The following is a 14694-nucleotide window of genomic DNA, read 5'->3' as shown; positions in this document are numbered from 1 at the left end:
TATATGTGTGTGTGTGTGTGTGTGTGTGTGTGTGTGTGTGTGTGTGTGTGTGTGTGTGTGTGTGTGTGTGTGTGTGTGTGTGTGTGTGTGTTACCTAACATCTTAATCTCCTCAGTCACAAATCAACCACACTCTCCCCACTTTGGAGAAAGCCTTTTTCCTGCGAGACATATATCACTAGCCAAAGCAACCAGGATCAATACCGTACACTGTTTAAAGATGTGGCCTTTGAACCACAAAGACTGTTATATACTGTGGCCTATAAAAATACACTTTACAATCCTTTTTCTTAATTATGAAAACTAAGGGGCCGTACTTTGAAAGGGGTTTATTGTTGTAGTAAAACTGTACAGTGCTGTAAATTTGTTTATATTCAGAATATACAGGGTAGCCTACAGAATATACAGGGTAGCCTACAGAATATACAGGGTAGCCTACAGAATATACAGGGTAGCCTACAGAACATACAGGGTAGCCTACAGAATATACAGGGTAGCCTACAGAATATACAGGGTAGCCTACAGAATATACAGGGTAGCCTACAGAATATACAGGGCAGCCTACATAATATACAGGGCAGCCTACATAATATACAGGGTAGCCTACAGAATATACAGGGTAGCCTACAGGCTACAGAGGCTATATTTTCCATTGCGTGAGTTTTCTTCTTTCTACTCTCACTCAAACACTTGTAAAGTTGCACTGAACATGGAAAATAGATTAACTTTCTATTCCAGCTCCCCATCATTTCTCATCACTCTCCACCCTCTTCATTAAACACCTGAATGTATTTTAATTGGAGGGACTACATGAGCAGCCTGAAGGACAGAAGCTAGGCTAACTGACAAACAGAGTGGATGATTTGTAGTTGGCCCAAAAACTACTGCTCCTCTGGAAAAAGGGGACGTGACTGGTCAATCCAGGTGTGGACTCACTACTAGCCAGTAGCTCACTTCAGCTTGATGGCCTGTGTGCTCAGCTCAAAAAGTGATAGAGATAGTGGTCGTGTCCGAATACCCATACTTGCGTCCTAAATAGTAGTCCGTTTGAGTGTGCGAAAAAAATTTTGGGGGGGGATTTCTGTTTTCTCATTGAAAAGTGTTTTTTTGTTCTCTTGGCCTTCGTCAAAGCTTTTAAACTCAATACAAAACCATATTTTCATTTCTGAATGTGTCTACACCGGGGACTCAGGATGTATCTGCATTTTTGATTTACATGCTAATCAGGCCTTTTGATTTGAACATAGCCTATGGCTTGTTTTAGGTTTGTAGGCTAGGCTACCTATTGAATTATTTAATTCATGGATCAAACGTTGGCAAACATTCTAATCTCGTTCCCAATGATCAGTGTTTTAGTTTATTATGTTGCTGACCAGCGGTTCTGAATTTGCGATTCACCCGACTGTCCTCGTTTTTCTGTCCAATAGCTTTTTGATTTGAACATTTTTAAAGTTTTGGTGTGTATCGTAGGCTATTCGATTGAAATTATACATGCTACAGCACTTTGGTTTCACTAATAAATATGTTCAAAAGGAACCAAATCATCTGTTTCTGTCTTTAGTCCTATTTTATTTAATAGGATAGATGCTATATGGCTACGGTATAGGTGGAATGTGATAGTCTGCCTATAACCAGCCTGAGTAGGCATATAACTCCATTCCTAATCTTTTCAGAGTATAGAGAAATTAATCAAATTGGAAATGAGTTATTATCAGGCTGGTTAATGCAATGCAATGCTACCGTGTTGCGGCCGTGGCATACTGCGGCGATGAGAACATAGTATGCAGTTTAAGTATGTAGTACGCTAGTAAGGGTATTCAGACACGGCCACTGTGTGCGTGTGTGCGTGTGTGTGTGTGTGTGTGTGTGTGTGTGTGTGTGTGTGTGTGTGTGTGTGTGTGTGTGTGTGTGTGTGTGTGTGTGTGTGTGTGTGTGTGTGTGTGTGTGTGTGTGTGCGTGCTGGGACTATTAAACTAATGATGCTTTGAAAATGGGATGCCAGGCTGTTATGTGGGCTAGGCAGAGTCAGAAGAAAAGAACTAGAGGCCTGGATTCCTCAAAGCCCCGCGTCATTAAAGGCAGCCTAATGATCTGAAAGATTCCATTTTGTTTGCTGGCATCAATGCTGTGACTTGTAAAAACAAGGAACCAGGATTCAACAGACTCTCTCCTCAATAGGGGTTGGGTTGGGGTTAATTTGGGCATGGGTCAAAGCCTGGGTTGTATTCAGTAGGACACACTGTAGCAAGAAGCAGCATAACATTTTGCAACGTAAAACAAAAATGTGTTTCTTATTGGACAATGTCAGGAAGTCCCTCCCTGCTCCAGTCAGTTTTCCTCCATTTGGTGCCTAATGAATACACCCCTGCCCCTGCTAAATCCAACTGTCCTTAAACCCTGAGCAGTGCAAAAGCTTTTGAGACCACTAAGAACTGCAAAAATACTAATTGAAAGAGAGAAAAAGGTTGTCCCAAAAATAAAGAGAGTGGAGGCAAATAAATGATAGGGGTTGTGAAATATCAAAAGGGAAATGAGGAAGAGAAAAGGCCCAAGGTTCTTCTTTGTTTGAATTCTCTTTCTTCTCACATCAAATTGACCAATTACATTCTTAGCATCAATGGCAGCTCAACTTCTTTTATGCTCTTCATCACCAATATGTCAGTATTGATGATTGACAGAAGTATTCTGGAATGTAGAAGTGGAACAGAAAGAGGTTTATAGTATAAAGCTGAGCTATTAGTCTACATAAGAGTTAGCATACATAAAATGCATGCTGTAATAATACATGGGAACATAAAATACATAATACATTTAGTAGTGATGCTACCACACAGTACGCGTCTTGGTCCAATGCTTTCTTACTATATAATGATGTAGCTCGTAAGAAGTCCCACAAATGGGATTAAATGTTTGTACATATACACACAGTAGAAGGAAGGTCTGGAGCAGTGGAATCGAGCGTTTTCTTCTACTACTAAGCCCACAGCCCAGATGCAGAGCACAGCAGGTTACAGTGTGACTATGATGATCCACCTTGATCTGCAGGAGATTAAATGTCTTTTTAGACTTTTAAGCTGCTGAGCGAAAAAAGACACACAGGCACAGAATTTGTACATGTACACACACACACACACACACACACGCACGCACGCACACACACGCCATCCTCCACACACACACCATCCTGTAAGAGTCTTCGTAACCCGAGAATTGTGAATTAAAGGGCTTTGTCTAAATGGATTGGGATTTACAAAGACATATTGCGAGAGGCAGAGCGGCAGGATTCATTGATTACATTGGCAAGAGTCGAAGATCTCTCTCTCTCTCTTCTTTGGTCAATACCGTAGTAAATATGGGTTGACACAGTAGAGTTTTATTCCCCATAGGATCTGCTAACTCTCTGAATACAACAGGTTGGGGATGTTGAGGCAGGGACCGAGTCAAGGACATTAACATGCCAGCTTAAATTCTGAGGAAAAACATGAACGCTTATAGATACTGTGTCAACGTGTGGATGGAATCAGGTCAGTGCCCATCAAATACACGACAGCTGAGATTAAATGATGATTTATGTCTGACCTCTCAGAAAGCCGCCAATGGAAACACTCCAGACATCTGACACATAAATTATAGTCTAGCAGTTGCTATGTTGCCATGGACACTACTGCTACAATCACCCACAAGTCATGGCTGAGGACTATATCTCTGTACTAGGGGGCGGCAGGTAGCCTAGTGGTTAGAGTGTTGGGCCAGTAACTGAAAGGTTGCTAAATCGAATCCCTGAGCGGACAAGGTAAAAATATGTTGTTCTGCCCCTGAACAAGGCAGTTAACCCACTGTTCCTAGGCCGTCAATGTAAATAAGAATTTGATCTTAACTGACTTGCCTAGTTCAAAAAAGGTTAAATAAAAAATGTAAATGTTTTTTAAAAAATAGCCATGATTGTACTATACTGTATGACAGAAACATTATCATACAGTATATAACCCTCCCAACACACTACATTATCCAAACAGTCATGTCACTGCATAATGATATACCTTTCAAGCTAACATACAGTATAAAGCTAGTATGTATGATTAGAGTTGCACATTTTGGGGAATATTCAGAGGTGGAAACTTTCCGCGGGAATTAACGGAAATATATTGGAATTAACGAGCGTATATGGGAATTAACGAAAATATATGCAAATTAATATTAACACTATATAAATGTAGATGTTTCTTGCATTGGATATATTTACCATATCATATGGAGACAGAAACATAAACCTTTTACCTTATAACTAGACATAATTGCAAATGATTAAATCCTTCCAACAGAAAAATAATAATAATTTCGTTACGAATTGAACTTTAATTAAATGAGTTGACTCTTCGCATGGGATGATTTCATTGAACAACAAAAGAAATGGAATATTGAATGATCTCAATGATCCATCGCATCTCCCAAAAACATTTTCAACATACTGATAGTCTAGAAACTAAAGCTTTGGTTGTCTTCCTCTCAGGCTTCCATGTCTTCTCCAGGCTTCCATTTCTTCTCTTACATCTGCAAGCAGAGTCTGAACATCAGACAGGATGGCATTGTCTCCCTCAAACCGTAAAATGGCTACTGTTATAGGTTTCAGGAGTTTCAGGATGCTTACCACTCTCTCCCAAAATACATCATCCAGGAGGATCCTCTTGATGGGGCTGTCCATATCAGCAGACTGTGATATGGCCATTTCTTGGAGAGACTCCTTCCCCTCCATGAGACTGTCAAACATTATGACAACACCACCCCAACGGGTGTTGCTAGGCAGCTTCAATGTGGTGCTCTTATTCTTCTCACTTTACTTGATGAGGTAGATTGCTGTTATAACTTAATGACCCTTCACATACCTAACCATTTCCTTGGCTCTCTTGTAGAGTGTATCCATTGTTTTCAGTGCCATGATGTCCTTGAGGAGCAGATTCAATGCATGAGCAGCACAGCCAATGGGTGTGATGTGAGGCTAGGACTCCTCCATTTTAGACCAAGCAGCCTTCATGTTCGCAGCATTGTCTTTCACCAGCGCAAATACCTTCTGTTGTCCAAGGTCATTAATGATTGCCTTCAGCTCATCTGCAATGTAGAGACAGGTGTGTCTGTTGTCCCGTGTCTGTACTCTTGTAGAATACTGCTTGAGGGGTGGAGATGATGTAGTTAATTGTTCCTTGCCCACAAACATTCGACCACCCATCAGAGATGATCGCAATACAGTTTGCTTTAGCTATGATTTGCTTGACCTTCACTTGAACTCTGTTGAACTCTGCATCCAGCAAATGAGTAGATAAAGCATGTATGGTTGGAGGGGTGTATGCTGGGCGAAGAACATTCAGAAATCTCTTCCAATACACATTGCCTGTGAGCATCAGAGGTGAACCAGTTGCATACACAGCTCGAGGAAAACATTCATCAGCATTTCTCTGACTATGTTCCTCCATTGGGTCAAAAGAACTTCTGATTCGAGGAGGACCATGAGCTGTTGCTATTGATAAGGTGTCTGATTCATCATTTTCACCTGGAATAGAAGTCAGAGGTTGCTTGTTATGAGCACTGAGGGAACTTTATGCACTTGGCCAGATGATTCTGCATCTTTGTTGCATTCCTCACATATGATGGCACAGTATTTGCAAATGTACATAGCTTTTCCTTCTACATTAGCTGCAGTGAAATGTCTCCACACATCAGATAGTGCCCGTGGCATTTTCCTGTAAAGATTAGATTTTTCTTTGCAAAAAATCAACAAATACAATTCCATGAACAGATAAATGGTTAAGCAGTTAGATTAAACAACTCCTTTGTAAGATAAATGTTCTAAAATGAAACATGTATGGGAACAGGTGAATTAAGACTCCTCCGTTAGCAGGCTCAAGCAAGCTAAACCCCACATGGTAGCAAAAACTAACTAGCAGAAATTGATAGAAATGATTTAAACACACTGTGCTGTAGGCTACTATTTACTATTTAACAAAAATCATACATGTCATATAAAATATATTCACCCCACCCAGTTTTGTAATCAAAACCTACCAGAAAGCATGTAGTCCTTGGCTCAGACAGTGTACTAGCGTGGGCTCAATAGCATCTCATTAGTGTGCAAGATCTTGAAAATCAACTGTACATGTGATGGAAGAATGCACTGTGCATGTAGAGGGTTGCAATTCCATTGAATTGGGGATAGTTGAACCAAAATATGCCACTAGACCTAGAATTGCCTTATGTGTATCCCACAAAAAAAGGTTCACTGTTATAAGCTAACTTTTTTTAATGAATTTAAGCCAAATTCCCAAAATTTCCGGGCTTAACTTCCCATGGAAAATGTCAAATTCCAGAAATTTTCCGGAAAGTTTATGACCCTTTGCAGCCCTAGGTATGATTGAGGTCAAAACTCTCACTCTATCCTCAGCTCACATGAGTGTGTATCCTTCGCTCACCCCCAGGGATCAGTAGACAGATCCCTGTATCCACATTCTGATGGATATAAGGAGCACTCCTTGTACCACAGCGGTTGATATTAATTAAATTCCCTCCACCAACTTTCCCTGAAGAAAAATCACCTGGAGGATATCACACACACACACGCACACACGCAAGCACGAACAGGCACACACAGGTCAGCTCCAGGAAGGTGATATATGTTCTACGGAGTGGATGGGTGAGAGAGAGCAGAGAGAAGACAAATAGCAGTGGGAGTAAGACAGATAGAGTGGAGAGGGTAAAACACGAGGGAGGGAAAACGAGAAAGAGCATTATTGAGAACGAGAGGGAGAGCGAAACAGCAGTCGGTGAGGGGAGAAACCGAATTCAACACGGAGGAATTCTCAGCTCTGTGGTGATGGTGTGTGTCTTCGGCATGGTGCAGCATTGTGTGTTCAGCGTGGAAGCAAAAGTAGGTCACCCAAATAAAAAATATTCTAAATAAGGCTTTAGCTACTGACGAATTGCATCCCCCACACTTTCTGAAATTGTGGGAATTCATTGACACTCACAGGACTGGAGGCTGGGGGACCTATTCTCCTGTGACACCGCTGACATGGAGCCCCGACTGACACAGGCAGAAACTGACACCAGGTCAGTGAACCAGGAGAGGTGGAGGAGACTCTTAAGCAGCACCTGTCTACTTCAGGGGTATTTGAATGCTCTTTCCCCTCTGTCCTATCTCTCTCTCTGTCTCCCTCTCGCTCTCTCTTTCCATCTCTTTCTCTCTCTGTAACATCTCTCTCTCCCACACACTCTATCTCTCCTGAACAAATGAATGTACTTCCCTCCCCACTTCCTCTCATGGCTGCCACTGCCTCTCCTTCTGCCTGCCTGTATGTCTGTCCTCCACTCTGCCCACTGCAATTTTCACACAAGATTGACTGAACCCAAAATGGTTCTACCTCAAACAAAAAGGGTTCTACCTGGAACTAAAAAAGGGTTATTCAAAGGTTTCTCCTATGGCGACAGCCGAAGAATCTTTTAAGGTTGTAGATTGCACCTTTTTTCTAAGAGTGTACAGCAGTATACTAACAGAACAACCTGAGTGAAACAAGAGCTTGAAGAATACAGCATATACCATAAAACAACGATTCAGCATTGCAGTTAGAGCACTGACCAGAGAGAGCCCTTTATGCAAGGTACTTAACCTGGGGGCAGTGGTCTAACTGTAAGCCAAGGACCCCCATAGGTCTCTATCTGCCCCAGCAACAGACCCAATCATACCACCAGCATTATTAATGGGCAGGTAAGCAATTCTCACCGCAATCCCACAAGGAGTCATCATTGTTCTCCAACATCAATTTACCATCAGGTGCGGCCGAATGTCCTCCAGTGAAACCGGTTCTGCTGTCCCATAATATGTACACACCAGGGTTTCCGTTAGGAAAATGTGTCAGCGGAGATTTGACCGGCAGCATTTTAATGTACTGGACATTTAAGAAATGTACTGGACCCATATGCATTGGTTGAATAACCTGATTAGGATGTCCACCCACGGTTCTCAGAATGACGGAAATGAAATGTAGATTACGGTAATTCATCTTAACAGAACATGCAACTGGGACGCAACGATGTGCGCCATTCTTACCGAATTCCTACGAGCAATTTGAAGACGTTAGAATAAATAGGTGGAACACCAAAATGATATAGCCTAATTAGCTTACTCCTGTCTATACAGAAATCAATAAGATCATTCAAAATAGGCTACTACACCAGAAAGCATGATTCGGCTACAGAGGATCATTAGCTTCTGTGGATTGTTTTTAAATCGCATAGCCAACAGTTGTAAGGGCCTGGAATTTGGGAAGAGTGTGCGGCAAATACCAAATAGATGATTGTTGAGTTGAGACTGTCAGTTAAAGGCAGAGAGACACAGCCAGGCATATCTCAATATTTAAAAAATACAATTGTGGAAAAAGTTTTAGTTTAAGCCCACTAGCGGAGAACATTGGCCATATCCCCCGGTGAGCGTGCATATTGACTGTCTTTATCATTAGGGCAGTGACACTTTTTTGGGGGGGGAGACAATTTTCTCCTCCAGGTTAGATGGACATCATATTGTATTTGTGTCTCCGCTGTTCGTAGGCCTAACTTATGGATATTTTTATTGATCTTTTTGTCAGTGTGAGGAGAGTTGGCTACCCTGTAATTTGTGTCGTATTCAAAAGATTCTACAAATGTCTCCAGTCATAGAAAGTGGAGGAGAATTGCATGAAATGTGTTTATAAAAGGCCAACATTTTCCTGTGAAAAGAAAGGAGAAGAAATGTAGGCGATCTGACATAGACTCGGCCTACTCGGAGCCACTACACGCTGCATTGAATAGTCTTTTTTGAGAACAGTGACAGAGTTATATTATTAAAAAGCAATAAGGCTCATGCAACAGATCAGAACGTTTAGCATGAGATGTTGATAAACAATTATTTCTTCAAATTATAAGTGCAGCAATGCCGCTGTGCGCGAATATTCCTTCCATAATGCAATTAGCAGGAAAACGCCATTGTGAGCGGTTTCATGTGACAGAGATGAAAATATCCGTTAGAAAAAGAGGGAAGATCTAAACATGCAACAACTAGCATGGGTTGCTAATATGATTAGGCTACTGCATTTGGCTACTGGACAATGAAAGAAAGTTGATTTGAAAACCAATAGAACACGAGAGACAACGACTACTGGTTTCAATGGTATATGGAAGTCTTGCCTGCACGTTTAGTTGGATTTTGGCAAGGCTACTTTGAAGCAAGGTAAGATATGCCTCATAATATATAGTAAAATGTTCACGTTTCAAACAATGAAGTATATGTTTTGAAAATGCATACTGCCTCCAGCTCATTGCAGAGTGGTGTGTGACGTGCTGAAGCCTGCCTAGTTGCCTATGCACTTAAATGGCGAATGGGTGGCGCGCTTCACTTACCAGTTGATAAATAAAAATAGTAGCTCATTTTAATCGTGGCCATTGTTTGTTATTTTTATTTATTTTTTTACACGCCTTTAATTGCCTTTAGAATTGTTGTGCAATGATTGTGTTTATTAAAGTATGTGTTTCACTCCAGTAGCAACAAACAGCTGTTTGAGCTGCATCATCATCTCTCGTGCTACAGTACATAGACTTATTTCAATCAATGAATATGCTAAATACGCCAGCGCGAATTTTACTTATCGGCTTTTCATTTTGGCTATTACCAGCTAACGGAAAGCCTGGTACACACACACACAGACACACACCTATATTACCCCCTGTTAACTGTCTAAAGTGATTTACGTTCCCTGCTAACTCGAGAATGGTTCCAGGAAAAGGTGGCTTCTCAATTTGCCTCTCTTATCATGTGTGGAGGGAAAAACAGGAGAAGAGGGGTGGCGGTTGGAGACGGAGACGATAAATCTCGCTCCAGCAGACCCGTTGTCGTGGGCCGGGCAGTGTGGAATGGGATGGTACACCGTAACCCAGTAGCACTACACAACCTCAAACGAAGAATGAGAGGGAGAACACACTTCTGTAATTCACTCAACTGTATGATGTGGTAACTGCCAAAATAAAGGAAACATTTGAGTTAATGAGGGATACAAAGTAAATTGAATGCAGGTGCTTACACACAGGTGTGGTTCCTGAGTTAATACGTGTCATCATGTATAAAAATGCTGGGCAGGCCATTATTTTGCCCATTATTTTGCCTACCATGGCTATTGATGACAATGCCCCCATCCACAGGGCACGAGTGGCCACTGAATGGTTTGATGAGCATGAAAACGATGTAAACCATTTGCCATGGACGTCTCAGTCACCAGGTCTCAACACAATTGAATACTTATGAGAGATTGGAGCGGCGCCTGAGACGGCGCTTTGCACCACCATCAACAAAACACCAAATTATAGAATTTCTTGTGGATGAACGGTGTCGCATCCCTCCAATAAAGTTCCGGACACTTGTACAATCTATGCCAAGGTGCACTGAGAAGCTGTTCTGGCTCATGGTGGACCAAAACCCTATATGTTGGTGTTTCCTTTATATTGGCAGCAGTTGTGGTAAGTGCAGTTTATGATGAGGGTGGACAGTTATTATTTTGTATGAGCATGGCCTTATTTATATTACGCCAGGTAACCTGGTGGTTAGAGCGTTGGACTAGTAACCGAAAGGTTGCAAGACCGAATCCCCGAGCTGACAAAGTAAAAATCTGTCTTTCTGCCCCTGAACAAGGCAGTTAACCCACTGTTCCTAGGCCATCATTGAAAATACGAATTAGTTCTTAACTGACTTGCCTGGTTAAATAGGTAAAAGAAAAAAAGAAAAGATGACAGCATATTAGATGACTGTGATTCATATTCCATTCACCCAGTTCAATGTAACAGAGATAGGTTTAGGATATTACATGATACTCGGATTTTCCCTATACCCATCAGGACGTTGCTACAACCCGGCATATGAACGAAAGTTTACAACGTAGGTACACAAAAGGCAGAGAGAAAACTTTGAAGTGACAGACAGTGACACATTCAATACCGCCTTGCTTTCCTGCATCTATCTTTCCTGCATCTAGCTGATATAGGGTGTAATCATTAGTCCAACAATTGCAAACGAGAGTTTCTATTGGGAAAATGCAGATATGTTTATCCCCGTTTTGTTCCGTATAAGATTTATTTTCAACAGAATCGCGGAATGAATTCACCCCTGATCACACGTAAACACAGTTCACTTTTATAAAAGCCAGGTTGTATTCCTTCTCGCATCAATGGGCTCTCCAACTCTCATCTTTTCCCTTTGTCACTTGTGGACTTCAATGCAAAACACATCAGTTGTATGTGACCAGGCGAAAAAACCTTTCCAAACCAAACCATATCATAACTGCTACATGCAGCCTACATCGTTGTCACCATATAGGCTAAAGTAATGTCATAGTCAACATAGCTAATATAACTAATGTGTTAATAAACCCACTACAATCATGCAGTAATGTTACAGTGTATAGTCAGTAAGCAGTTACACCAGCGGGCCCCGGTGGCAATAAATGAATAAAACCAAAAGCTTACCTTGACTTGGAAGAGTTCCAGTGTTGTGTTGGATAATCATAGCCATCTAGCTAACATATCATCCTTCTGTTTGAGCTGGGTGTTTGAGTAGGCTAAACTAGCTGCATTTGCTAGCTAAGTAAGTAAAACTGAAAAAAATTGATGACTCTCTCTCGCTTCTCCTTCATTTTGGAAGAAATTAATTTGTTGAAAACTGTTCAACTATTGTCTTTCTCTCTTTTTGAGTCAACTACTCACCACATTTTATGCACTGCAGTGCTAGCTAGCTGTATACTATGCTTTCAGTACTAGATTCATTCTCTGATCCTTTGATTGGGTGGACAACATGTCTATTCCTGCTGCAAGAGCTCTGATAGGTTGGAGGACGTCCTCTGTAAGTTATCATAATTACTGTGTAAGTCTATGGAAGAGGGTGAGGACCATGAGCCTCCTATGATTTGTATTGAAGTTAATGTACCGAGAGGAGGATGGACACTAGCATCCTCCGGTTACACCATTGTGCTATCCTAGGCTACTGTAGACCTTCATTTCAAAATAGTATGTTTTAATCAATTATTTGGTGACGTGATTATATTTAGCATAGTTATCTAAAAAGGATAACTTTTTAATTGTAAAAAAAAAAAATCTGAAAATCACTGAGGATGGTCCTCCCCTTCCTCCTCAGAGGAGCCTCCACTGATTGTCAGTTACCTTGTACAGTATGTTCTAATATGTACTTACAGCACCGAGAAATGGCACGGAAAACAAACACAAATGCCAATGTGAACCCCAATGCAGCTTCAGGAGTGACAGACTATGAGAAGGGATGTAAGGGTGCTGGATGTAAGGGCTGTCTATAGCAATTTTACTCATCTGATCGCATTTGCATTTCACAAGGTGAATTTAAAGTGCATTTCACAATGTCTAATCAGATTCTATCCTCCTCATCTCCAAACATGAGAGAGAAATGAGGGAAGATATGAGGAAAGCTTCCTAGGCAAACAATTTGTTTACCAAATTCTGATTAATATGAACATTTCCACTGTATGCTCTTTGAAAGAGCAATTTACTATAAGAAGTATAACCATTAATAATTGCCATGGATATAAACAATGATGACAGTTGTGTGTGAATGAATTGAAGCTCAAGCAACAGGCATCCACACCAAAAATCTAAACTGAGTTTAGTGCTATGTGGGCTGTATGGTGATATACTGTGACAATATTGATTTTACACACTGTTCTTTTCCACATCCACTAATGGTCAAACGTTTCAGAACACCTAGTCATTCAAGCGTTTATTTTTATTTTGACTATTTTCTACTAAGCCCAAACCAAATGGGATGGCGTCTCGCTGCAGAATGCTGTGGTAGACATGCTGGTTAAGTGTGCCATGAATTCTATATAAATCACAGACAATGTCACCAGCAAAGCACACCCACACCATAACACCTCCTCCTCCATGCTTTACGTTGGGAAATACACCGCGTCTCACAAAGACATGGCAGTTGGAACCAACAATCTCCAATTTGGACTCCAGACCAAAGGACAAATTTCCAGCGGTCTAATGTCCATTGCTCGTGTTTCTTGGCCCAAGGAAGTCTCTTTTTCTTATTGGATTCCTTTAGTAGTGGTTTCTTTGCAGCAATTCGACCATGAAGGCCTGATTCACACAGTCTTCTCTGAACAGTTGATGTTGAGAAGTGTCTGTTACTTGAACTCTGTGAAGCATTTATTTGGGCTGCAATTTCTGAGGTGCCGTTAACTCTAATGAACTTATCTTCTGCAGCAGAGGTAACTCTGGGTCTTCCTTTCCTGTGGCTGTCCTCACGAGAGCCAGTTTCATCATAGCCCTTGATGGTTATTGCGACTGCACTTGAAGAAATCTTCAAAGTTCTTGAAATGTTCCATATTGACTGACCTTCATGTCTTAAAGTAATGATGGACTGTCGTTTCTCTTTGCTTATTTGAGCTGTTCTTGCCATAATATGGACTTGGTCTTTTACCAAATAGGGCTATCTTCTGTATACCCCCCTACCTTGTCACAACACAACTGATTGGCTCAAACGCATTAAGAAGGAAAGAAATTCCACAAACAAACGTTTAACAAGGTACACCTATTAATTGAAATGCATTCCAGGTAACTACCTCATGAAGCTGGTTGAGAGAATGCCAAGAGTGTGCAAAGCTGTCATCAAGGCAAGGGGTGGCTATTTGAAGAATCTCAAATATAAAATATATTTTGATTTGTTTAACACTTTTTTGGTTACTACATAATTCCATATGTGTTATTTCATAGTGTTGATGACTTCACCATTATTCTACAATGTAGAAAATAGTAAAAAATAAAGAAAAATGCTTGAATGAGTAGGTGTTCTAAAACTTTTGACCGGTAGTGTATATTCATATTTCACGAACATTCCGCCGTAGAGAAATGTTGTGCTTTCTCTCCCTGACTCACTCAGCCTCCAAATCAATGTCCATTAAGCCGACTCAAGCGCTCATATGTCATTGGACTTGTTTTCCATTAATTTGGCGTCAGCATGGATTGTCCCCACTTCATCTGAACAGCCTAGAGCATCATGTCATGTACCATGCTTGGGCAGATGTTATTTTATATAGCATGCTTGACCTCCACTCTGTTCATAGTACATTGGTAATAGATTGGTAATGCAGAGGGTCACATGTGGGTCAGTGCAGATGTGTGCCTGCGCTGTATGTCTGTGACAGTAATGTGGTCATGCCGGGAAAAGGACATGTGGGAGTTATGTGAGATGAGAAATGTTTTACACACTGACTATGTGATGAGATTTCCTGTTTCTGTGTGTGTGTGTGTGTGTGTGTGTGTGTGTGTGTGTGTGTGTGTGTGTGTGTGTGTGTGTGTGTGTGTGTGTGTGTGTGTGTGTGTGTGTGTGTGTGTGTGTGTGTGTGTTTTATGACTTTGCAACACTATTCCACACAACTCCATCATTCAAACTGCAGGGCCAAATCTCAATAAAGGAAGAGACCGGTTCTTCCTGAATCGAGGGGTATAATAGACATTAATGAATCTTACCTCCTCTCCCGTCAGGTAGTACGCAGAGAGCAGCCCACCGACGTAACGGATATTCACCTCGAAGAGAGAAGCCTCGCCGTTCTGTAAGAGAGAGATCACACTGCATCAGAGGTGGAATGCTCCATTCAGG

The 14694-nt window shown here is 41.2% G+C and overlaps 1 protein-coding gene across 2 annotated transcripts in view; it reads right to left on the bottom strand.

Moving 5' to 3' along the window:
* Nucleotides 1–14694, bottom strand: part of LOC139564291 (mannosyl-oligosaccharide 1,2-alpha-mannosidase IA-like) — a 205005-nt gene that overhangs the window by 47992 nt on the left and 142319 nt on the right. For both annotated transcript variants that reach the window (XM_071383694.1, XM_071383693.1), the window contains exon 4: nt 14565–14645. In XM_071383694.1, the coding sequence (XP_071239795.1) occupies nt 14565–14645 (81 nt within the window). The remainder of the gene's footprint in view (nt 1–14564; nt 14646–14694) is intronic.

This window comes from Salvelinus alpinus, chromosome 35 (genome assembly GCF_045679555.1).
Source record: "Salvelinus alpinus chromosome 35, SLU_Salpinus.1, whole genome shotgun sequence".
Taxonomy (NCBI): Eukaryota; Metazoa; Chordata; class Actinopteri; order Salmoniformes; family Salmonidae; genus Salvelinus; species Salvelinus alpinus.
Note: the sequence above shows the minus strand (reverse complement) of the source record. Positions and strands in the feature narration are given on the sequence as shown.